The 25,263-nt window shown below is 43.8% G+C and overlaps 3 protein-coding genes across 15 annotated transcripts in view; 1 reads left to right on the forward strand and 2 right to left on the reverse strand.

Moving 5' to 3' along the window:
• LOC114847395 (plakophilin-4-like) overlaps positions 1-5,176 on the reverse strand; it is a 48,431-nt gene extending 43,255 nt beyond the window's left edge. For 4 of the 8 annotated variants that reach the window (XM_055505275.1, XM_055505273.1, XM_055505274.1 and 1 more), the window contains exon 1: positions 701-764. In XM_055505275.1, coding sequence (XP_055361250.1) covers positions 701-755 — 55 coding nt within the window. In that variant the 5' untranslated portion in view covers positions 756-764. Of the gene's footprint in view, positions 1-700; positions 765-5,029 lie in introns of those variants that run through there. The other 4 variants (XM_055505276.1, XM_029137066.3, XM_029137067.3 and 1 more) reach the window with 3 other exon arrangements.
• Positions 4,474-23,136, forward strand: LOC114847397 (coiled-coil domain-containing protein 148-like). Of its 6 annotated transcripts, none has more exons than XM_041068945.2 (15): positions 4,474-4,495; positions 6,096-6,152; positions 6,552-6,673; positions 8,219-8,322; positions 9,818-9,909; positions 10,018-10,169; positions 12,022-12,117; positions 12,244-12,422; positions 12,865-13,003; positions 15,406-15,612; positions 20,638-20,778; positions 21,262-21,380; positions 21,832-21,949; positions 22,126-22,260; positions 22,791-23,136. In XM_041068945.2, the coding sequence occupies exons 2-15, from the start codon at positions 6,098-6,100 to the stop codon at positions 22,932-22,934; spliced, it is 1,803 nt and encodes a 600-aa protein (XP_040924879.1). In that variant the 5' UTR covers positions 4,474-4,495; positions 6,096-6,097; the 3' UTR covers positions 22,935-23,136. The 6 variants fall into 6 exon arrangements, 5 of the variants coding, with proteins under 5 accessions (XP_040924879.1, XP_028992907.1, XP_028992906.1 ...); XM_029137074.3 differs by lacking the exon at positions 4,474-4,495 and adding an exon at positions 4,566-4,770; XM_029137073.3 differs by lacking the exon at positions 4,474-4,495 and adding an exon at positions 5,201-5,388.
• Positions 23,037-25,097, reverse strand: upp2 (uridine phosphorylase 2). The gene is made up of 7 exons (XM_029137079.3): positions 24,939-25,097; positions 24,715-24,829; positions 24,464-24,622; positions 24,268-24,382; positions 23,959-24,168; positions 23,688-23,834; positions 23,037-23,592 (listed from the first exon to the last, which is right to left on the reverse strand). The coding sequence occupies exons 1-7, from the start codon at positions 24,989-24,991 to the stop codon at positions 23,450-23,452; spliced, it is 942 nt and encodes a 313-aa protein (XP_028992912.1). The 5' UTR covers positions 24,992-25,097; the 3' UTR covers positions 23,037-23,449.
• Between the last annotated feature and the right edge of the window lie 166 nt (positions 25,098-25,263).

Consider the following 25,263-nt stretch of genomic DNA (forward strand, 5'->3'; position numbering starts at 1 on the left):
GAGATGAGGTTTACTGAAATAAGACAGCTGAGAACTTCATCTGACAAATAAAACTCAGCACTAGAACTTTAAAAAAAAAAGGTGGAACATTTTCTTTACAGCACACAATGATTACAGAGGGTGTAAAAAATATATAATTAAATATTTTATATTTCATTTCCAAAAATATTAGTTTAATAGTTTGCTGAGTAACTACTTTCATACCATATCTTGAGATCAGAGAACCAAAAATAAGTGAGTCACTTCCTGACAGAAGGTGGTTCTGCCACATTTTTTAATCATCAGATTTCCACACATCTTAGTGAACAAATTTACTCCTATTTTAATCATTCCAGCTGTCCACAAGGTGCGTGTGTCACATGTTTAACTCACATACCTGCAGTGGAAAGCACATTTTAGTGCCCCACAAGCCCAAAAATGCTCAATAGCAATGAAGCCTGCAGCCGCTTTTAGGCAAGGGGTCCCTAACATTTGAAAGAATGGGTGACTTTAAACAGGCCATGCATAGAAACATATCAATTCTATCTTGTTGGAGAAACTGGGAAACTCAACAACTGTTTCTGCTGAAGACATCACACACATGAACAGACTAATCGTAATAAAAAACATTGTTTAGTTACAGTTGGTGTTAACTGTTGTGGAGATCTCAAATTCTTAAATTATTGGCACGGGGACACGGGGACTGACACAATGGAAGTACCTGCAATGGCTGCATTGTGACTGTGTGCTGTAGACCTCCTGGTAGGTGGCAGCATATAGATGATCTATCAAAAGGGATTTAATTGAAGAAATAAATCACTCTCTAAGCGTAGAAGTTAGTGAAATAAATCCTCCCTTAGATGCATTGTGTAATAATTCACTGTGGATGTGTATGACTTTGCAGTATGTATTTTATCCCTCAGCTACAAAAGATGTACGCATTTTCTTTGGTGCATATTTGGGTTTATTTCAGCTCCGGCTGGAAATCTTAACGACGTGTGAGCACCTGGGAATGAATGTCCATCCAAAAATAAAAGGGGCTCGGAATTGTTCAGGGTTAGTGATCCATGCAGGGAAGAGAGCACTTCAGATGCCAGGGGAAAGAAAAAAAAAGTTCTTCCTGAGAACAAGCTCCTTAACAGGTTGAATGTGTTCGAGACACTCACTAATGCTTTAAAGCCCTGGAAGAAACCGTGGTTATTGTGGGATATTGTTTCGTCTTGAAGCAGAGCTTTGTGCTCCGCGCAGAAGGAAACTTCAAGAACAGTGTCGTATCTATCTGTGCACGGCTGCCTCAGGGCTACAGGTTTGTCAACTTTGATGTTGTCACTATATGAGGATATTCTGCTGGGAAAGAAAAGATACAGTAAAAGCTGTGATATCACGCAGCTCACATCTACCAATGCAAAGCTTAGGATTTATAAAATACCATTTTAAATGTCACGCGCTTGAACTGTATTTGTTCATTTCCAATGTCAACAACTCCCCTTTTGAGAGGCCTTTTTACTTTGTCGCAGTCTTAAATGCCTTGACATTTAAAAAGCGAATCTTCTGCTACTTGTCAGACTTTACAGAAACGGGTGATATGATTTCAGCTCCCCCATCGTACTGTGGGAACAGGCGCGATCGTCATGGTCACAAGAATGCAACCTGACATTGAGGAGATGCCGTCACCTTTGCACTAAAGCCAGCCAGCGAGTGCGCTCGCATACCACCGACACCTGATCTCATCCCGCCCGACAAACAAGTGGCTTTGACTCTGAAAAGACATTTAAAACAAAGACTAGCACACTTTAGGTTTGTTTCCGTAGCTCATGTGCTGACACAGTAAGTCAACAAAGAACCTGGTCACAGAAATCAGATTTAGGACTAAATCAGTGATTTATCAAAGCCAATTGTCAATATCTGGATATCATAATGTAAATATATTTAACTACAAATGTACTGGTTGGTTCAAATGTTTGCTTTATCACCATAAGAAATTATGTCAATAGATAGAAGCATTGAGACTAGGAATGTGTTTGCTGGTTATTTGACTATGTAGTGGGTAGTGGGGGGCTTTTTATGGATGAACTTCTGTACCACTCCTCCTTTTACAATCAGCAAAAAGAGAGCTTTCGCCTGGAGTGATAATATGAGTAGCACTTTGAAATATTCAACAAGGTATTATGTGACCTGTTTAGGTAACTCGGCAGGCAGATAGACTTGGATTGATGGGATCGCCTTAGCAATGAGGCTGCAGGAGAATTCTGGTGCTACGGCTGCATTGTGCAGCAAAAGACAGTAGAGACGCTCGGTCCCTCCAACACTGCCGTCCTCACAGCAGACGCTGATGAGCACCCGCCTTTCAGTCTCAGCATGTCGGGCCCATAGAGGGCTATTTCACTGGACAGAAAAAAAAAACACACTATTGTCCACCTAATCTCTAAAAGCGCTGACATGCTTTGTGTTCTGCATTATCTTTAGCTGTCCGGGATCCAACCAAAGCATGAAATCTGGGGCTATTTCAGGAATCTTTCTACACATGCAGTTAGATCAACATTTAGCCAGCAGCTGCACAAGTCGGGGCTTATCGGCACAAGCCACTGCAGGGGCGAATAAATCAAACAAATGAAGTATAGTTACTTAATAAGCTGATTTAATTAGCTTCCACACATATGATAGAAAAACCCTCCTAGCACACGAGTGAGCTGCACTTAAAATACACAATATATTTTTACATATCAAAAACAGATTTTCTTAATTGGCTTGGCTTTTGTTTTATTGCATAAACTCCCTGGACTAATGCAACAAAGGTACATACAACAGGTTCACAATGGAAACTCCCCTCTCCACTGCACATGGTTTGTTCTCAACGGAGACAGCCGAGGAGAAGATTAACTCTCTTTAGACCACAGCAGCAAATGCAGGGTGGAAAAAGGCCGTCTGGGGAGGGATTGATGAAAAAAAAAAGAATCTCCACACTAAAGAATGGAAAAAAAACTATTTCCCTTGGTTCACTTGTACTATGACATATTATTATCATCCCACATTTCAGCCACAGAACAGTAGCCAAGAGACTTTACAAAGCAGTAACACAACATGTTGCCTACGTGCAGTGATATCTTGATGCAATGTAGTAACACAAAAAGTTGACTACAATTTTTAGAAGCACTTTGCATGAACTGAACACGATGGGATGCTGAACTTCTCTTAAATTGCTGAGGAGAGGTTGATACTTCAGCACTTCACTTACAGTGAATACAGATGCACGGACACAAAGCTAATAAACCTTTTGGTTTGAGGCGTGTGGGCTCAGAGTCGGGGAGTGGATATACTTTCACTTTGTTCAAAATTGTGAAGGAAGAAAAAAAAACAACAGTTTTTGATCATAATAAATCTGACATGTAGCACCAGGGTGAGAGCTTGGACCTTGATGTTGAGCCAGAATTAGGCAGGCAAAAAAAACACGCACAAAATAAAAGAGGGGCCCACCAAAGGGTGCCAAACTATTCAACTGTTGTCAGATCCCATTAAAACGAACTCACCATAAAGACTGGGCCAAACAGCCACAGCAGCGCACAATCTCCCTTTTGCAAGGAAGGTTGTGTCTTTGGCCTGAACGGTACAAGGTTCTTTTTCATGCAAACAATACTTTTTGGACTATCTACTAGCATCCGTATAATCAATCCAGAGCCTTTCACAAACATAACTTGGGATCTTGCACGAAAAAAAACAACACACACACACACAAGGACAAGAATGAATAAAAGTGACAGATGCTTGGCTGCGTGTCTGACCAGCTAAAGACCCTTCTCCAGTGTCACTGATGAGGGAGAGTTTGTGACTCCTTATGCCAACATCCCACTGTTCAATTCCATAGTAAACCTCCTTCAATAATGTCAGACGCCCATGCTGTAATGTTAATCACAGGGGTAGAAACCTAGAGATACATCTTCTGTGTGTGTGTGTGTGTGTGTGTGTGTGTGTGTGTGTGTGTGTGTAGGTCCACATATGATCTTACAGGCAATATGCATCTGCGCTGTTAATTAACTGCAGCTAATTTAAATTGGAGCTGTGGTCACATCAGTGAAGCGGGCAGATAAGCCTGCAGAGCAACAGAAGCGGGGCTCCCAGCGTCTCGCGTAGCGCAGTTAATAATGGGAGCGTGAGAATTTGACTCACATCATTATTCATGATGTGAATCAAATTCCCCACAACTGCTCCTTCAGCCTGTGCGTTTCCCTTGCATTGATTTTAACATTTAAGTGGTATTTTGGGCGCTTTGGCAACAATAACGGAAATCAGACGTGGTTTAACCCAAAGTGAGACAGGGACGCGGTCCATTATCAATAAACAAGTGCACTTAATAGGGCGATTGTACCCGACTGCCTCTATAAGCGTGAAATGGTCTTTTTGTGTGCGCTGGTTCGTTCTTGTACTACACGTAACAGTGGGAGTCACGGTTATAGAAATGCTGATTAGGGTCATTAAATATGGCGCAGTTTGAACGTACCGACAGGACGTGCGGCGAAAGGTAAGCTCGGCGTCGGGATCTCCGCCCCTCGGCGACCTCGAATTCCACAAATTCCCACACACCGAGCTCACCTGCGTCCCCCCCCCTCACTTAGCAACGGGCTTTCAAGGGCGACGCCGGACGGGAAAGGGGAGTTTGCGCTCTTATTAGCGCATTGCGCGGCCACGGCGAAACTAGCGGCAAAACTGCTTTGAACGCCAGCAAGCCAAGTTTCCGTCCCAGCAACGGCGCGGGGAGACGTCGAGGGGCAGGAGCTCGAGGAGGGAGGAAGAAAGGTGTGCGTTGTTGGCGTGGAATCGGTCACAAGAGCGAGATTAGCGTTACTATCGGAGTCACTGCCGACAGTAACTTGAGAAATAACCTTAACACTTTATTCCCACAGTGACGTTTAACTGAAGACTTTCTGGCTTGAAGGAACGGTGCGTGCGCTCGTGCCCTGCGCAGCGATGCTTGCGTTTTTTTCCCCCCCACGTTTTCCCCCCTAAATATTCTGCAGTTCAGTAAAAGGCAAGTGGAGGAAAAAGCAACACATACCTTAGGAGGACTGTGGTTTCGCCGGTCGAGTTGTGGCTGGGATCTACATTGGAACGTGTAACTTCGCTGGAAAAGTCTCGTCGCTTAATCCCATGCGCGAGGAAGAGTGAAACTCGCCTCCATAGCGGAGAAGAAGACGACCCAGCCGCTGCTCCCTGCTTCCACCAGCAGTCCCAGGCAATGCGAGCGTACATGACGTCAGTGGGAATGTGGGCAGGCAGTGCGCACTCCTGATTGGTTGTGAGCGGAAGGGGCGTTGCCGAGGGGTGTTCGTGTTGTTGAATAAGCCAATGATCTGAGAGATGATAGTTTCCTTGGTTACAAATTTTGTCAACCGATACAGTGAAGGATATCGCAAGGTAAGCTAGTGGAAAGTTGTGTGGGGAAATTCGTTTTACTCACATGGCAAAGCCTTTAAAAGCTAGTTGTGTTCATTTCCTTTATTATATGACGACGCTTGGATGAATGCACGAGCGTTTTTGTATGTTTTACACATTTATGTTGTGGCTACGGGTCTGACTCCGGGTCTGTACACGTCCGTCAGGCCATTCTAGCCTCCCCATTCATTTATAGGTTCAGGCAAGAACTGTGATGCTCATTCTTCTCTATTGCTGGCAGAGCTGTTATGCATCTTACGTCTTGCCCAAGGACACTTCGGCACAAGAGAAGCCAGAAATTGAACCACTGCATATGCTATTGATGATATTTTGTTTACAGTCTACATAATTAGATAATTAACCAACACCCGACAGCAGTAAGCTCTAGCTTACCTTGAAAGCTATGGAGGATTTCAAGGTTATGCATGTTGTGTGTGCAAAGGTTTAGGTTGCATTTCTTCATAAAAAAAAATATGTAAAACACAACAGTATAGGTTGAACTTCTCTTATGTAATATTTTTGCTGCATTATACCTGATTGAACAGGTAACCTTAAAACTTATGAGAACCCTCTGATATTTCATCAGTGGCATTTATTTTGTAGTTTCCCGTTAACCCTTTCATGCTGCTAATCCAAGCTGTTTTATTCATCATACCTCGTCAGACTTTTCCTTTTTTTTATCTCTACAGTGATGAGCGGAAGAGATCTGCATGCATTTAGTACACACTACAGAGCAGAAGATGCAGGTAAGTCAGCAGGAATTTGGTCAGAAACACTGCTGACTTGCGACATAGCAGCCCATTGATCTGTTGAACTGATTCTACCTTAGTCCTCGTGTTGAATCCCCCATGTACTGACTTTGCCTTTCATGCCTTTGACAGGGCACACTGCTTGTGTTTACTCACCTGTCTCTTTGAATCACAGCTGACCTCCTGAAAAACTGTCTGACGGTCTGTCCCTACAGTCCCCCTTCCATATGACTCCCCCTATGGATTAGTTCCTGAATTGCCCATATGACCCAGTAGTGCTGCTGTCTTTACCTCTGTAGTTTTCTTTGCTGAAGTCAGCATAAATACATTCAGACATCGAAATTGATGAGATTTCCAGCAATTCCTGTGCCATATCATTTCCTTTCATCCACCCAGAAAAACTGACACTTCGGATGAAAAATGGTCTGGGCAGCACAGAGTACAAACCGGCTGAGTATGAAAAACTACAAGCCATTGTTGACGCCAAGCGCCTGGAGTCTGATCTAATTCGACAAAAGGTAAATCTTTGTTGTCATTAATGTCAGCCCTGTACTTATAACAGCATTGCTATGATAAAATTAGCTCTTATTAAATTTAATAAAATGGGGACTCAGCTGCAAGTTAAACAGACTGTGCAACCAAATTACAATGTCATTTTTTTCAACAGCACAACAGCAATAGTCCTCATTATCACCGCATGAAAAGACCCGACTCACAAAAGCCTGATTTTAGCGAGTCTCTAGTAGTTACAAACAGCACCACTGCCCACCTTCCTCTATTTTAAATTCTGTATACATTAAAGGGATTTAATTTCATACAAGGCAGACGTTGCATTTAACCTTTATAATTTCTCAAACAACAGTGCAATAATATCACCACTGAACACAACAGCATTGTAGGTTTCATAAATATTCATTCGGCTGCCCAGGGTTCCCTAGCAGATTGTTTGAAGTTCATTGCCATCCGACTCTGAACAGAGCAAAAAGTTAATGCTGGGGGCAAAAAAGATTAGGCTGTCAGACCTGTGGTGCTTTAATTGGTAAACCATGGCAGAAGCCTTTTAGTATCAATATGGTTGCCGATGGCTCTTTCCAAACCTGCTCGCTGCATAACCTAGATAAGACAGGCTACGTTCCCATTTAGGCGCCTGCTGAATGGGAATGGGAGCATTTCCCATTGGTGATGTGATACAGGGTAAATAAATAACCGTGCCCAGGCGTGGGATCATTTGTTGCTCTTCAGGAAGGTACTTGCCACAGTAGTATATAACTAAAACCCTTGCAATGTTTGCATATTGGTAATATCTTCTCAGCAGCATCTCAAACAAACACAAATTTATACAATGAAGTTGGTGTGAAACATGTATTAGAGAGATCACGGAACAGTGAAACTATAAACAATCCAAGTATATTAAACAAATTGTATTGCATTGAATGTAAAAAATGCATTAGCTTTGTGATGATTATTTCTTTGTGTAATTATCTGAGCTAGTGGCCTAGGTATAAGAATTACTGATTTAAGACATTGACTTGTTGTGCTGAGAGCAATCTATGAAGAAAGGCCTTGTTCTTATGGTGATGATGATGATGACGATGATGTTGAGGGAAACAAATGAAAACAGATTACGACCTCACTTTCCCCTGTTCACTCCTAATAACACGCCTCTTGCACATCCTGCATGTGTCTATTTGATTATTTCAATTCCCTGCTGTTTGCTTTGCTTTCTTGCTGCTTATAGTGTTTCAGTTGAATTACCTAGATCTATGGGCCTCCCAATTACACAGTAATCCCAATAAAGACTGAAGCAAAGGGCCATGTAAGGGCCAAATGTAGAGAATGGAGGGCCACTTACTTGTAATAAAAACTACCTATATTTTATGTTTCTATACTTGCAACGTTAGTCTATTCCCTTTTGTTCAAAATAACTGATGCATTAAAGCACCCAGACACAGGTCTGTCCAGATAAAGCTAATTACACAGGGAAATAAATGTCATGGCTAAAGTGCAGAGATTTGTTTATTTTTGCAGCGTGTCTTCCTATTCCGAGAAATCATTTCTTATAGGTTGAGAAGACGCGCTGTGCAGCCAAGGCAACCAAGGAGAGCTCCATATTACGGCAGCACAAACAGGTGTGGAGCAGAGAGTGCTCCAGGCTGCAAAAGGCTGAGTAAGAGCCCCCTATTACTCCTGGTCATTATCTGCTGCGGTTGAATTTGCTATTAAACCACACAAATGTTGCACTTATGCACCACTGAGTCCTCGCCAAAACCTGCATCAAGGACAGGGTGTAAAGAGAGATAAAGTAAACTTAAAGAAAAAAGAAGGAAGATTTACAGTTGCAAAGGTTGGTGCGCTGTGTGTTAGTGTTTTTATGAGCAAAACTATAACACCAGTCATCTGATCCTAGTGGGTCTTTCTATCAAGTAAATATAGCCTCTTTTTTACCATGCTATTATTTATTTCACAGAACTACTGAATAATTGCTGTAGCAATAACTCGCAAGCCACCATCGTCTCTCTGTTAATGACTAAACTATGAGGACAATTTAATAAATGGAACACAACAAACGAGTGTGACAAAAACACCACATTTGCATGAAGCCTTTAGAAATGCAGATCCTTTTTGTGTCTATGCATCTTCCTCATCTGTTGCATAGGTCCAGTTTTGCATACCATCAACGGCGCTGTACCAGACCTTCACTTATTACCCATGACTCATACTCGTAGCCCGTGCTGATTGTTTATTAACCCTTTATAGAATGAGCTGCAGCAACAGTTGCTTCTCTAAGAATCTGGCTTATGTCTTTTCCTCTTGATGTTGTGCTAAAATGCTCCAGACTACGAAACTGCACAAAAAAGGAGTTCAAAAAGCTTTAGGAGACGTCTGTATGGTTAAGGGCCAATGATTAGCAGCAACTGCTTATCCCCGTAAATCCCATAGAAGCAGCATGATGGTACTCACTTACCATGGATTTGATTTCCTTCTGAAACACAGTCGGAGGATTTCGTATGTTTTCACACATCAAGGATTTTGATTACGATCATTCGCGCAAGACTGTACAGGTTAGCTGTTTTGCTTGCAGGGATGATGGAAAAGAGAGAGAGAGAGAGAGAGAGGGAGACGTGCAGCTTCTAGCAACAGGAGTATATACTGAATGAAGGAGCACTTTCCCTCAGCACGCTGAGGCAGATGTGTGGGACTGAGGCACTAGTGGTGTCATGGCTTGTGATGTGAGAAGGGCAACACTAGCTCTAGGGTGCAGCTTGTTTGGCTGTGTAATGACTCTGTCTGAGCCACCCAAGGTTAATGATGTACACAAGCTTGAGCCTCAGTAATGAGCCTAGTCATAAAGACGTGCCCCTGCTTGCAACTCTCTCCACATATATCTGGGTAAATTACAACAGTATTTTGCTATGGTTACTCTTCCTTTATTCACAATCGTCACTAACTTGGGCCAATTTGTAGGTAAGTAAGCAATTACTTAACCACCCTTCATAAGCCTGCTAGTCTGTCGCTGTCCACAGCAACAAGGCATAAGGTTTCCATTTTAGTACATTTATTATTCATATACTATAATATTTTATATACTGGCAAGTAAATTAGTTCCTCTTTTGCCCAGTAGTATTAGAGTGGTGTCAGACTTTTGTTATCTCATGAAATAGAGAGAAGGCTGAGGATGAGATTCGAGATTTTCTTGACCGGATCAGGCCAACTAACACAAGAGACACTGCCGTCTTCTCACTTCAGGAGTATGGTGAGCTGTGTCATTTGTCAAGCGAGGATTCATTTACGTTTACAGCATACTGTAAGTTACGTTTATGTACGATTCATGCATGTGTCTTTGTGTGCTTCTGGGGTTTAGAGTTATTTCTAGAGCAGGACCGAGAGGCATTCAGGACGGCTACCGTGGAGCCTGTTAATCAGCTTAGAGATGACCTCTGCTTCAGACTGGGTGAAGTACAAAACTACCAGCACGCTGCCCATCCGTCGAACTGGGAACAAGTAATGCAACAGGTTTGTTAAATATCATAAAACAACAACAAAAAAATCGTCACTGAGCTTAATGTGTGGGAGACATGGCAGATTGGCAGGGGTTTTTGAATGTACCTTTGACAAACAGACATAGACAGTAAACAGTTGTCTTTTACTGCATTCAGGTCAAAACCATGGCCCAGCTTTCAAAAACACTAAGATGCGTTTTGTTACTTGTGTCCTTGGCTGTGTGTGTGTAACTCACCAACGTATATAATGTTGTTGGTGCTCTGAGAGCAGAAGCTAATTTTAGTGTGGAATAAACCTTCCTCTAGCCTGCTAGTTCATCTATCCCATTGCAGATCAATAGAAGCAGGGCTGTTGTATCAATACATCAACTTTTTGTTATAGGCGTCTGCTTCCTCTTTTGGCCAGCTGATAATACCAGTGTATGCAATCTAGTGATATTACACGTGGTAATATCATGGACCACATGTACACAGACACAGGTCAAGGGGAAGCAAAAGCCAGTTAGTGGTAGCAATGTCTTGGTCATGCAGGAACTGCCTACACTTGCCCCTCTGAGGCCACCAGAAGGAACCCAGGGCCTAGTGGACCAGGGTGAGGTCACTGTGGTTTTCATGCCGGCACCTCACAGCAGTCACGGTGTTGTCGGCTATGACTCAGAGATCTGTTCCACCAAAGTGGTCATGCTCCACGATGTTTCAGGCCCGTCTTGCTCCAGACTCTTTCACGTCTGTCACTTGTGCTTAGTGTGAACCTGCTCTAATGTTTGAGGAGAAGCGGCCGCCAGGGGAAGACCTGCCAATTCTTATGTTCTCCAGTGAATGCCAATAGGGCTGCACGTACAGGTCACGCTGGAGGACGCCACCGCTCATGGAGCCTGTTTTTGGCAGTTTGGTGAGAGATGTGCACACCAGCAGACTGGTGGAGATCTTTGTCTCCTGCTTCTTGCACCACGGAGCAGTCACCAGTCCTGCAGCTTGGTTGATGGCCCTCTGACCCTGGTCAGGTTTCCACAGTGTAAAGGTCAGTCTTGTGGCTGCGCTGGCATAAATGGATGGGCCGCCTTGGTGCTGCTGGTCTATGTGTGCCACATGACTGACTGTAGAGACCACCTCAGGCTACTAGTAGTGACAAGAGCTACCGACGTAGACAAGGTGCAAGTGTTGCCAAAACACACAACCTGAGTAGAATCAGTGTGTGTGGATGCGGAGGGATCACCATGGTTATGCTAATTCATGTCGTCCTGTGGGTCGCGTCTGTAGCCTGCAGTCAGCCTCTGTAGATAAAGTTAGACAAAACATGCTAGAGGGCTGAACGCACTGGTGAAGCCCACAACAAGATGCTATAACAGATGCTATGGTAAATTCAAACAGATGTCTTCAATGTAGTACATTTCACCTAAGGCTTAAAGCAGTTAGATTTTGTTGAACTAGTATTTTATTGCTCTACAACAAAATCTGCTGAACTCCTACTCACCATTTGGCCAATATAACAATTATATTTTTATTATATAAAAAAGTTACTTCCTTTTTTAAATTGAATTTGTACGTACAGCCATGATGAAAGTGTTGCACCACATACAGTAGCTCTAATGTCCCGCATTCACAGTTTGTATTCATGCAGGCCCTAAATTATTTAGGCTGATGCAGTTTACGAATGTCCCGAGGGAGAAGTGTTACAGTGAGGTTATTGATATCAGATAAACTCCTGGACAGTCGGGGCAGGAGCTCTATTTTCCCGGTGTAGTCTATTATATAAAGACCTAAGGACATTGCTTACTAGTTTGATTTTCCTGGGACAGAATGGAATCAAAGTGTATTATATCATGTTTGTAAAGTATTTTATGCATTTACCTACTAATGACCAGGTGCAATTTGTGAAGGACCAGCAAGATAGCATAACAGCAAAACTGGATGCTGAGCGCTTGGCGTTGGAGGGGGAGATCACGGGCCTTGACTTGGAGGTAGGAGCGCCACTACAATTTGTGGATATCCTTGTGTGTAGGAAATTTTACATGTTACCTTGATTATGATGATTCCCTGTGTTGCTATGTACAGAATCTAAGAAATATTTCTCTGATTCTCTGCAGAAATACCTTAGTGCTTTGGATACTATGGTAAATATGGAACATGTTCCAGAGGAGGTTTTGGGTTCAGAATGCCCATACCCGGAGCTGAAGGAGTCCCTGATCCAGGCCTACCACACCCTGTCAGAAACGTACCACAGCAGGATGCAGAGCCTGCAGGAGCAGCTGGTCAGAACCGACAGGTTGGGATCAATACTGCTGCTTCACCTTGGCTCCAGTCTAAAAAAATCTTGAAGCAGATTATAATTTTCTGTGCCACTGTTGTAAATCCATTGAGACAGAAGTCTGGTGTAACTAGGCAAATCTAGATGTAAGATATAGAACTCAGCAGGACATCGACCGCATATAGAGGCACAGTCACTTAACTCCTCAGATGGGAGCTGTTGAATGAGTCTCACCGGGTGGTTGATTGTATCAGTGCTTCAAAGCCACTTCATATCTTTTATTTCCGTATGTTTGCTATGTAACAGTTGTAACGTCTGTCAGTGATGTGTTCCCTTCAGCAATGAACTAGAATGACCTGACGATGAACAGGGCAGCACTGTGTCACACTTTATTTCTAATTTTTTTGCTGTGCAGTCAGGTGCAGTGGGGATTATTGGACTAGTGTTCACTTCATTTCAGATTTTGTGGCTGGCATCCGGATGAACACCAGCGCTTTCAGTTCGCCTTGTCGCTGTACACCCCTGACCTGCCCTGCCACAGGGCGCTCTGCATGGACATGCTGCAAAGACTGTTCCCTGGAAAAACTAGACAAGAGCTGGTCAGTACCTTCTATTTAGCATAGTTCTACCCTAAACAGAACAACTAATGCACACTTTGCACATATGTTTGCAAATGTTACTTATTTGACTGATTATTATCTATGAAATATCTAATTGAATCATGTTCTTTTTATATAAATATGTACAATAATCATTTATCAATTGAAAGCTGCCTGACAATCATAGTGGTCACCTGACAGCTTAGCAAGTGAGGCTTAATTAAAGAATACACACAAACACACGCACACTCTAAAAATACATTATCGCCAATCTGAAGCAGCCCTAAGTCCTAAGATCCCTGATCAATGTACCTAGCAGACATACAAAGATGAGCTTGGACAATGACGACGATCCACTCAGCGCACTGTAGGATGTGCCCTGTCACCCACTGTGGACAGTTTGCTCACGCCACAGCCTAGCGTCACCATGACAACCGCCAGTCCCCCTCTCCGCTCTCACCACCACCCAGGGACCTGTCCTCATCAGGTTCAGCTGGGTGCTGCACATAGAACTGTGATCATTCAGTGTTGGGGATAATAGTGACTCTACTTATTTCAGCCATTAGTCAGAATTAGTCAGGCTTGCGCACAGTGTAGTAGTAGTGGGGACTGCGTATACGGCTGCTGAAGCCCCAGTGATTGGTATAAATCATTTGCTAAGACTATTTATTGTGTCTGAAATTGAAATATAGCTGAACATGACGCTGGTTAGTACCAAGGTTGTGAGTTTTGCTCTGACTCAACTCAGATACTAAAAATGAATGGGGCAAATATTTGCCTTGTATTCCCATTATCGTTATCGGAGCTACATTGGATGATTAAAATTAACTACAGTTAACTCTGTAATTTCTGTGGAGTTAACATTTATCTCTGCACTTCCCTTGTGAGGATTTTTTTATTGGTCCTGCACAGGTTGTTTTGCGCTTTGAACCATAATATCTTGTCACCTCTCATTTAGTTCCATCTGCTTGCAATGATCTCGGCATCACCGTGTGGCTTTTGCTTGTCTTCTTTCAATTCCAGCGTAACATGAGAACAGCTGCGTTTTAGATTACGTTTTTAGAGTTTCCACAGTCTGACAATTTAAGAGCCTTGATGATTAGTTCTATTATCTCCACACCTTCTTGCAGTATTTCATAACCTTATACAATTTTTGGCGAAACAATCGAGGAAAACAGTTTGATACATACCAGTTTTTCACTTGCTTTTCTTAAATTGTCATATCATTTTCTTTCTTTGGTCTTGCTGAGAAAATATCTAAGGCAGAAGTAAAAGCAGTAGAAAACATTTGAGCTGGGGACCTTCATTCTCTGCATTCACTAACCTCACTCTCGGCCAAATATTTTCATACAAAATGATTTCTTTTAGCAGCCTAGTTGCTATTTGAAATGTGAATGCTCATCTAAACTAGATATATAATAATAATAATAATAATAATAATAATAATACTCTTTCTTTCAAGAAGGTTAAGTGTAATGCTATATTTTGCGAATACATTATTGATTTCCATGGGGAAATTAAGTGGAACAGTTGTGCAGTGTCCTGTTAAAAGACACCTTAGGTCAAGAAAAACCAGGAATTTTGCACTGGTCTCACAGTGCACAAATGACTACGACTACCTCCTTATTTGTTCTATTGAGACTGCGTCTGAGGAGGCTGCGCTTTGCAGAGGGCGTGTGGATGCACCAGCTGACCTAAGTGTTGTGCCACTTTAAGTGTGTGCTGCAGAAACAGTGGGGTGGACACATCCACCGACATAGTGCCATGTGCGAATACACAGAAATGTGCACCAAGGGAATGAAGGCAAAGGGACGTGAGGGAGAGGACCGGCGAAAGTGAAGAACAAAGCGTGGATTTTCCTCTCGCCGTGCCAGAATTGTGCATTAATACACAAGACTTGCATGACTGCCTCTGGCTCTTCTGTTCTGCTGGCACTTCTGTCAGCTCACTCACTTTCAATAAAAGCAGTCAGCCGTCTAATGCCTTCCCACTGTCAGTTAGCCGCTATTAGCCCATAGATGAATATCATTCCCTCTGTTCCAATGAAGCAGCCAAGTGATGCAGCCTCTGTGAGCGCTGACACAATGATGAATAGCTACAGGCAGCCCTCACGCAGAAAGGAGCTGTTTTCCTTCAGGACGAGAAGGAGACCGTTTCATACGCAGAGTTTCCCTATGGTCCTGCTGTCTTTAGTCCAGACAGTGGGCATCACGTCATTTGTAAATTTCTGTTGCATGGAATGCGTTTTAGCTTTTGGGCAGCAGGACTCTTCGCGCTCACTTCTACCTCTTCATTACTTGTAAATAACACTTTTGGATCATTACACGTATGAACAAGTAATAAATCACCCCAGTTAATGCCGACACTAACAGATTCGTATCTCCCCGTGTTGCTCTCCCCAGATGGAGCACGGGCGCGCGTGGGACTGGCAGTGCTTCACCCAGACTCAGCTGAGAGCGCTGCAGCAACAGTGGCGACGGGACCGGGAGGAGCTGCTGGCCAGAGCCCTGGTCACCCTGCAGGAGGCGAGGCATGCCCACCAGGAGGAGCTGCAGCTCCACAGAGGCCGCCGGCTCCAGCAGGACACCTGCTCGCATCTCAGAGACAAAGTTAGTGCTCGGCAACACTTCCAAACACTGAGTTATCAACAGGCTACAGTGTTGTTTGATATGAAACGCTATCTGGAATGGTCAGAATTGAGCTGTTTTCCAGACACTGTCAATTCATGCCTTGAACCTTTAGAAGAACACACTACATTATGTAGATGTTACAGCTGTGAGAGGCGCGAGGGACTAGACGAGCGCTGGTGTCTGACAGCCTGCTTGTGTGCAGTATATCTGCTGAAGAGGCTACATATTACTCCAGGCTGCCTGACAGCATCTCCCGCTTTAGCTGCCACTTGGGATGGGCTGTGAATGCAAACAAGCTAATAGGCATAGTCTTGCAAACATGACGTTGCCGTCTCTGAGGGGCGCTACTTCACATTTGCACAACAAACAAGTTACTCATGTGTACAAGACCATGTGCTGTTGACGCAGCCTTGTACAAATTAAATGAGCTCTGCCTGCTAATTAAAAAAAGAAAAAGTTGTGCTTGTGGCCTGTGACAGGTTAGATAACAAGTCACTGTGATGAGCTGATGTAGACTCGGGCTGATACTAATGAGTCTACATTAGTTAGATAACAGGATGTGCTGGTTTACACTCTTTGCACTTACTAACTCATAATTGTGTTTCATTAAAACTTTTGCTGTTTTAGCTCAACACCAACACTTTCCCAGGATTATGTGCTTGGTTTTCGAAGCAATGACACTACTCTATTCATAAGGGGTTAACAGGCTGCATTTTGTCCAACGTCTAAATTCACAGTTTGTAATTGTGTATTGTTGTTATTGTGTGAACTGTTTTTATAGTTTTTCTCAAACCTTCAGATTGGAGGCGAGATGCCTTTTAGGACGAATCATAATTATAAGTGCTTTGCTGCAGCTACAGTCGTAGTCGTGAACATTCATTCACACAGATTAAATCTTCCACACCTAAAACTTGGATTCGATAAATTCTAACTTGTGCTGTAATTTCCTCTCATGGAGCTCGACGTGCGTTCTTCCCTTCTCGCCCTTCCTGAGAAAGGTGCCGTTCTTAATGAGCGCAGCCTCTGGTGGAGTGTCTCTGTTTAACATGCAGAGCAGTGAGGAACAGAGCGAATGGCACATTATTCCAAGTTCTGGGGTGTAGAGTTAAAATATATTCATTTGAGAAAAGCACCGCAGGTCATTATTCTTTTGTTCAAGCACTGGGACAGAACAATGTGTCCAGTGAACCGGTGACAGTCCCCTGATAGTTTAAGCTGGTACCTAAACTTGTACCTATCACCTAAAATGTGAATCGTCATTTTTCTGTCAGTGTAATTTGACCTAGTTTGCCGCATGTAGGTTTATGATGCTTTCAAATTCCTTAATTTTGCTACGTAATACTCATTCCTCTCTAATGTACTCATATTATGCTTTTAGTTGGGCCGTTATCTCATTATCCCTTGCTGTGTATTGTCATTTATTTTACTGCAAGTGATGCTGCAAACTCAAGGGCAATAATGACTTCAGGTTCATTCCTGGCAGAATAGAGGTACTTCAAACACTGCTGCAATAAAGCACTTTAATGTACTGCCTACAACTTTGACTTCCAGTAATTGTGATAAACCTGCACAGCTCTGACTTCGGTTTTCACGCCTCCCCGAGACAAAGAACCACAGAATCACGTGGACCGGTTTTCACTGCCGTGGTGTGTTGCACGTGAGCCTGACCAAAGGCTCGGATGGGTGCCTGTTTGCGCTCCATCCTTCTTTCCGCTGCCTTTATCGCCGCGGCCCAGGACCGCAGTGATGAGGCGAGACGGCTTCTCCTCCAGTCGCATCTGCTGCTCAAACGCTTTTCTGCAGCTGCTCCCCCCGCGTCACTCACCTCTCTCCAGATCAACTTGGTTTGTGAGTGGTTAGACTGCACAGTGCACCCTGATCATTAAAAAATTTATTACAAACTAATTACATTTATTTATTTCTGTGAGCCTTGATCTTTGCCTTCCTATAAATCTATTATAACATTTAAATCTGCAGCTCTTTGCTCGCATTTAGCTTTATTGCTCCATTGACCTTTGCACAGATCGTCCTCTTGATTAGCACATACTCACCTGGACGATTCCACATATAACAAACTACATGTTGTGTTAGTATGTAATGCCTCATGTTTTTTTCACAATCATCTATTTCATTATTATTTTGAACCGTAGAGCTGAAATGATTACCCTCTTTACAAACCATCCATAATAACAGACACTACAAAGACCCGAAGCAAACAATGGCGCTTCTGGAGAGATAAGGAAATAAGGAACTGCTGTCCTGCTGCTTGTTGGTCTTATCGTCCCTGCGCTATCATGGGTTCAGGCGGGGGCAGACACCGGGCAATATTTGCTCAGCGCTGGTCTGGTTCTGACATCATTAGGCAGGGATGCTGTGTGCTGCCGGCCCGCCCTGCCGCCGAGGGACGTGCAGCGGGGAGAAGTGCGCTATAATCGATTTCAGAGACAGCTCGTACCCTTCTGTTTGGGAAAAGGGCACCACTGTCACGCCGGCTGCAGCTTCGCCCTGAGAGCGACGCGCCGACCACGCTAGAGGCCGCGCCGGCGACGCGGCGAGCGATTACGCAGCCGTTTAGCCCCGCGAGGCTTCCCATGTAACAAACATCACAGTGACTGCGCAAGGTGCGATTTGTAAAAGTTAAAGAAAGGGGTGATTAGTGTGAGAAGTTAATATTTCATGCATGAGATGCAGCTTATTTCATTCCCACTTATCAGTGAGAGGCAGACGTTTCTTTTCAAATCATTAGCTGTTTGTTCAGCGGTGTTCTGGCGGCTGTAATTAGCTGGCATTGTTCTCCGTGCTACTGTTCATTCCAGCCTTGTATTCTGTCCTTGCTTTCATTTTGCCTCCCACTTATATCTCACTCCCAGGCATCTTTGATGAGCAATTGTGTTTTCCACATGAGTAAATTAGGAGGAGGGGGGGGGTTGTTGGCAGATTGGTGCAAAATGTTCAGGTGGGAACGAAGCGAGCGGCCCGACGGGACAGGCGACGTCACCATCGAAGGGAGAGAGATGTCGGTGTGGCGGGAGCCTCTCTTTTTATTGGCGGGTCTCATTTTTCATTCTCGGTTGTAATTTCCTTTCCGCGCGTGTTCTCAAGGCGCTGTCTGTTTCCATATCCTACGCCACAGCTCGTCATCCCCTCTGCTGGTTGGAAACGGCAGAGCTGAGTTCAGACAGAATGTGAGCCGCACGTTCTTTCGGCTGATGACGCTCATTAAGAAATACACAGATTCAGAGGACATTAGTTCTGGTCTCTATCACTTCTGTGAGCAGATCTTTCTGTGGAGGAGTGCTGCTGTCCTAATGCCTCTCATTTTGCCCATCGGCTGCTCTAATGCACAGCAACGATACTATTTCAGGATCTGTGCTTGTACCAGAGGTCGCGGCTAATCAGTCGCATCTCTTGACCTAAAGTTTTCATTGAAACGAAAGCTGGAAGTTCCTGCTGCAACGCTCGCTGTCAATAGACATCAATTTAACTGTACAGTTATATTAACAAAGGCTTTGAGCAGGCTGCAGGGAACAGATAAAACCACCATCATTCCTTTGTTATTCTGACATCTCGGCAGTCCTTTTTGTGCTGCCATGAAAAAGGATGGTGTCCCATTTCCCTTTGAATTCACAGAAAATGAGGTTCCAGTGACAAATTGCTGTAGACTGTACATAATGACCATTTTATTCTCTTTGTGCTCCTAAAAATGCCTTTTCCTCTCCGCCTAAACAGGAAAAACATAGAAGGTAACTGTAGATCTTACTACACACGCGATTGCAGGGGCTTTGAAGATGCATTTCAGACTGTTGTGAACTGCTACTGAACTCTTCGTAACTATGGTGCAGTCGCTTTTATTCGCCACCAAAACCAGGTTTTAACACAGTCCATCACTCACAGTTACATGTACATCAAACATGCAAGTGCCTTATCTGGGCCACACTGCGACTTGATGGATGGTTTAATTATGTGTGTGCATCTATTTTGTAAATATTTAATCTCTAATTTGGTTTGGTAATTGTTTATGTTCCTTAGTTTTCAAGCATATAAAAGCTTGGTAAGTAGAAACATGGCCACATTAACAGAGTGGAGGAGATGGGTAATATGCAGGAAAGGCTTCCAGCCAGTATGTGACACTGGTCAGCATCTTTTTGGTCTCGAGTCATCAGGAAGTCCCAACATCATTTAAAGTGCATTTAAACCCTATTGTACCTCTTACATTTAGACAAATATGAGACAAAAACACGAGAATAAAACAAGCAGGAAGCAAACAGCAGAATTAAGCCACTGCTGATTCTCACCATTAAAGATCAATAATAAAAACAATATGTAAATATATCTTATATTATGGTTTAGGACAATGGATTCTCACAAGCATTTTGTGTCTCTGCTTTGAGAATACTCGCAAAAGAAACTAGATTAGCGACAGATCATTGTACGTCCTCTCCCTAACACGCGACCGCTGCTTCTTCTCAGGAAGGCATCAACTACGATCGACTCGACGATAGCGCTGCTGCTAATGTGTTGGAGGCCATGTTAATTTGCAGTTAATTCCCTCTGGGATTCGTAAGCTCTCCTCTGATAGATCTGCGAGTCCGTCGGCCCAGTAGGAAGGCGACACTTTAAATCCCAGCCCACCACAGAGCGACTGCTGCTGCATAACAAACCTGTCACTCACACATTCCCCAGCAGCACGTCCTGGTGTGTGTGTGTGTGTGTGTGTGTGTCTTTTCATATATGGTCATTTATATATTTATCCATGTTAATCAACATCTATATTATGCATGACCTGAGTCTATAGGTGCACAAGGACAAAGCTCTGCTCCTGTTTGTTATAGGCTTCACTTTTTAATTCAGCGAGACAAAGTGTGAGAGGCAGCTTTGACACCTCCCTCGGTTCAGGCCCCACTGTGTCAGTGGGGCTCAGCTGGTTGCCTCCGTCTCCCTGTTCCTCCCATGACAACTGTTGATGGGCACTACCCTGCCTTTGCTTTGCATGTGCGCCCGTAGCTGCAGCAGTGGCGCGCCCAGCAGGAGGAGGTGGCGGCGCTGGAGGCGGCCGTGGCCGCCAGACAGCGAGAGGAGGAGGAGGCCAGGATGAAGAAGGAGAGGGAGAGGGAGGCCTCCGTCCGGTCGCAGCAGAAGGAGAAAGTAATCACACAATTAACACAATCACAGTTCTATATGTGGCAACTATTAGATGACGTTATGATGTGTTCAAGTTGCGTGACATTCTGAAGGGTTTAATTGAAAGCATGCGTTTTTATAGTTATGTGAGGATTTGAAATATTGAATTTAGTTATAAGCCTCACGGGTGGAATTACACCAGAGCGTGTGTTTCTAACTGTTTAATTACTTCTCTCCTTGGGGGTCTTCTAAGCGAACACAGGCAACCGGAGACACTTTCTGATTAATGAGTGCATTTAGGCGGCATTGGATTCTATATAATTCAGCACAATAGTCTGCTAGACGTTGAAATATCATCTAATTCTCTCTATTTACACTTATCTGACTCGTGCTCTGTTAGATCAATAGCGCTTGATGAGCCTAAGAGTCCTCTTGGAGTCACATTAGTGGAAGTGTGGCTACCGTTCTTGTTAACTTTGTGCAAAAAGTTGTTTTTTTCCGCCACAGGTGAGGCAGTTTAATTTGAAGCAGCAGGAAAGGAGGGAGGCGCTGAAGCAGAGGGATCAAGAGAGACTCGCTGATTTGAGGAGCATCATGGAGGAGCAGGCGAAGCGAGATAAAGAGAGGCGAGCGCATCTGATGGCCTTTAATCACTGGTTTAGTCCAAATCTCATGACCTCCAGTCCGTCCATTCTACATGTTTCTCAATACACTCCAAAGAATTTGAAGTATACGTCCAAACACCTATTAGCTACTTTAAATCACACAACACTTGACACTTTCACCTAGAGAGGGCAGTGAAATGCTGCTTTTCAGTCTGCTGTTAGGTAACCTCTGAATACGCTTCCTGTTTGGTGTGATTTTTTTCACATTCATGGAGGCTGACATTAAATAGCCAGTACCTCCAGTGTGTGTGTTGACCATGTTGATCATGAGAATGAGCTCTGGCAGGAGCTGAGAGGAATAACAGGCCCCGGGTGAGGAGCGGCCCTCCACGGCCCGCGGGCTGCTGTGTCAGGTGTGAGCGGTGGTGGGATGGAAAGGTTCTGTTTGGTTCAAACCCCGAGTTCTTCGCAGGGTGCAGTTTCGGGCCGACGCGCTCCAGCGACGCAGAGAGGAGAGAGAGGAACAGGAGCGTGAGCGGCAGAGAGACGAAGAGGAGAGACAGAAGCGTCTGGAAGCGCTCAGAAACCGGGTGGATCATTATCTGTCCCATAACATCATTGATTTACTGTGTCAGTTAAAGTGACTCTGAAGAGAGTCACTTTAACTGAGTCTTATCTCATTCTAATCTGTGTTGATGCATCACTGCCACCTTATGGCAGTAAATGGTTGTTATTAGCTTACAATAGGATTTCCTGTGTATTTTAGGTTAGGGTGGTGGCAGGTGCAGACCCAGAGAGGATGATGGCCGACACAGAGGCTTGGAGGACTCGACAGCTGACTGTGCAGGAGTTTGAACTTCAGAGGCCCCTTTACAGCATTAATACCTACACAGACACACAGGTGAAGCCCGATAACCTGCACCCACCCACCAACAACCTTTAGCTCATGCTTGAACAGTATCTAAACTCTGCAGCTATATGCATGTGTGTAAGTATGTAACTTCTTATCCATGTATTGCATAAGAAGAACATTCAGCTGTTCAGCCTGGTTGAGCAAGACTAGTGACCCATGCTGTGGGAGAAATTATATAAAATGTTTGACTGGTCAAAGTGTTTTTTCATCTCACAGCCTGTAAACTGTGTAAACACGGCCTTGATGTCAAGGCCACTCAGTGTGTGTGTGTGTGTGTGTGTGTGTGTGTGTATGTGTGTGTGTGTGTTTGTGTGTGTGTGTGTGTGTGTGTGTGTGTGTGTGTGTGTGTTCCTTTTGTGTAACACAGGTGATGATTGGCATATTCTGGAAATCTTCACCAATACTACTAACTGTGGAGGATTAGTAATTAATCTCATTGAAGTGTTAAGTGTGAGCCATAAGCAAACACCAGCAACCTTTACTGTACGTATTTATCCTTTTCAACATCTGCTTTCCAGATTGCGTTGGATCCAAGAGTGCGCCTTGAATGTGCTTTGCGGGACGCTGGTCTGCACCACGGCCAGTACGCCAAAGAGGTTCTGTCTGTTATTAAGCCTCCTAAACCTCCACGGAGAGACACCAAATCTATGCTCAAATTCTGACCAAATATGTTATAGATCCAGTATTACACTTAATATAAAATGTAGATATTTTATTACTATGTCAAGAGGTTAAGATAACAGCAGCTGATATCCACCACGCAGCATCTTTTATTGTAGTTTTATTGTTTGAGCAATGCAATTTAATACATTGTCTTAGAGTGATGATAAACATTTGATTGGAATAAAATGACATCTCAAAGTATCTAATAGCTCTTATTGATTGTTTATAATACTCAATAAGTAGTCATTTGAATTTACTGTACATTTGAGGAATGAACTCTCTCAGCTTCTTACCTCCTAAGAACAAAATCACTTCTCTCAATAAGTATTAAATATCAAAATAAGCAATACATACTTACAAAATACTTATCAAAGGAATTAGAACATTTAAATAAGTATCTAATACTAATATTAACATCTTAGATAAAGTATATACACATATCCACATAAGCTACAGTATATACATTGTTGTCTGGCTTCTATGTGAGAAGCTTGTGATGGATGACGCAGGTGTTTCAGACAATATGTCCCAGGCGTTTCTTGATGAAGTGGGACACCAGTGCCTGAGGTCTCTGCTGGTACTCAACCAGAACGTCATGAGGGGAGGTGATTTGGTCTCCTTCGAAGCGGTTCAGCAGTGTCACACAGATCACAGCAGCTGGAGAGAAAAAAGACACCATCATGTAAATATAATCCGTCCGCCTGTATGAAAATGTGACAGCACAGTGCTCTACATTCTGTTGAAGACAATACCTTTGAGCCCACAGACACGGCACATGGCAGCAAAAACCGTGGACTCCATTTCAATATTTCGCACTCCAGCCTCATGAGCTTTCCTCAGATACTCTAGCTTTTCTTCATGGGAGAAGGAGCAGAGAGCCCCGTCAAGCCGGCCCTGACCTAGACAGACACCCAACAGGGTTTCTCAGTATCTGTCCAATATGGAATTTCCCACCTGAGGTGTGAGCCGATTGCCAATGTGATGTGTGATGGGAAACAGTTTGAGGTGCCGTTTAAACCGTACCTTCATAGAAGTCGTGGGTGCACATGGTGTTCCCAATCACAGTTGGAACGTTCTGGAGCTCAGAAGAGCACTGCAGAAGTTCACTGGCCACCCCTTCATCCAGCTCCGTACTCCTGGTGATCACCTTACCCAGGACCACCTGCTCGAACTGGGCGCGGAAGGAGTAGTCCACCGCCTTATCTGTAATCACCACCGTTCCTGGTGCCAGACCTGGACATGGTGGAGGTTTATATACCTACTGTATGCTACAGCTCTAATGAGCAGAACGAATAGACTACTTCCTGGCTTCAAAATAAAGCTAGGTCTTACCCACTCCACCAGACGTTCCGAGGCGAAAAAGGATAACATCTCGGCACTGGGCATGGTGCAGGAGCTTGATGAGTTCATGAAGCATGATGGAGATGGAAGGAACCCCCATCCCATGCTATAATACAATAATAGAAAATTACTTGCAATAAGGACTATGTATATTACCTTCTATGCAAACTGAATATGCTTTACTTACACTTATGGAGAGCACTGGTCCTACTTTATACATGCAGTAGCGGTCAGTTCCCTCACAGATGTCTCTGACTTCTTCTGGGTTTCCAGGAAGCTTCAACTCCTGGTGGATGAACTGGGCGAAAGCCTTCATGCGATTGGCACTGCCGCCAACACACACAAACTAGAGGAACACACAGAGAGTGAACGGTTCAGTCTTTATTTTGCCTGTTGCAAACCCCGAATCAGTTTCTGTCCCTATTTTCCACACAGTACCTTAATGTCACCAAACATTTCTGGAAGGTTGTGAGTCTTGGTGCCCAAATTTAAGTGGTAGAGAATGTCCTCCTCCATGGCGTCCAAGTAGGGATTTTTAACTTGGACCTGCTGTCTAGATTATAAAACATGAATATATTTCTAAACAGCAAATTCCCTCAAACACAACAAAGAGTTAGACACAGACGCATGTTAAAAATGGGGAGAAACCAAAAAACACTTACTTGATATACTCATTGTGGTCATTCCCCATGCAGTTAAGTAAAATTGGTGCCATGAATCTAACTCCAAATGTCCTCAAACGTTGCTCTAGTGTAAGATCACAAAATACCCGTTGCAGCTGTTTTCATATAGAACTTCTGTCTGAAGGCAGCGGTGACCTCTGACCCCCTACTCTGATTGGCTCTAGGTAGAGGAGTAGCACCTATCCTCGCACGGAACAAAAACATCCACCATCTCCAAACAAACAGAGGGCTCAGTCATGTGAAAAACGATTGGTCCAGTGAAAACAGCTGCAGCCGCAAAGAAAACAGCGTAAGCCACCAGCTA

Source organism: Betta splendens, chromosome 21 (genome assembly GCF_900634795.4).
Source record: "Betta splendens chromosome 21, fBetSpl5.4, whole genome shotgun sequence".
Classification (NCBI taxonomy): domain Eukaryota; kingdom Metazoa; phylum Chordata; class Actinopteri; order Anabantiformes; family Osphronemidae; genus Betta; species Betta splendens.

Coding starts and splice junctions, on each gene's coding strand:
- upp2 (XM_029137079.3), bottom strand. CDS start 24,991: ATGGCACCAATTTTACTTAACTGCATGGGGAATGACCACAATGAGTAT. Junction 24,169..24,267: donor CGGAACGTCTGGTGGAGTGG/GTAAGACCTAGC, acceptor CACCATGTCCAG/GTCTGGCACCAGGAACGGTG. Junction 23,835..23,958: donor CACCCACGACTTCTATGAAG/GTACGGTTTAAA, acceptor GTGTCTGTCTAG/GTCAGGGCCGGCTTGACGGG.
- LOC114847397 (XM_041068945.2), top strand. CDS start 6,098: ATGAGCGGAAGAGATCTGCATGCATTTAGTACACACTACAGAGCAGAA. Junction 6,153..6,551: donor CTACAGAGCAGAAGATGCAG/GTAAGTCAGCAG, acceptor TCATCCACCCAG/AAAAACTGACACTTCGGATG. Junction 12,423..12,864: donor CAGCTGGTCAGAACCGACAG/GTTGGGATCAAT, acceptor ACTTCATTTCAG/ATTTTGTGGCTGGCATCCGG.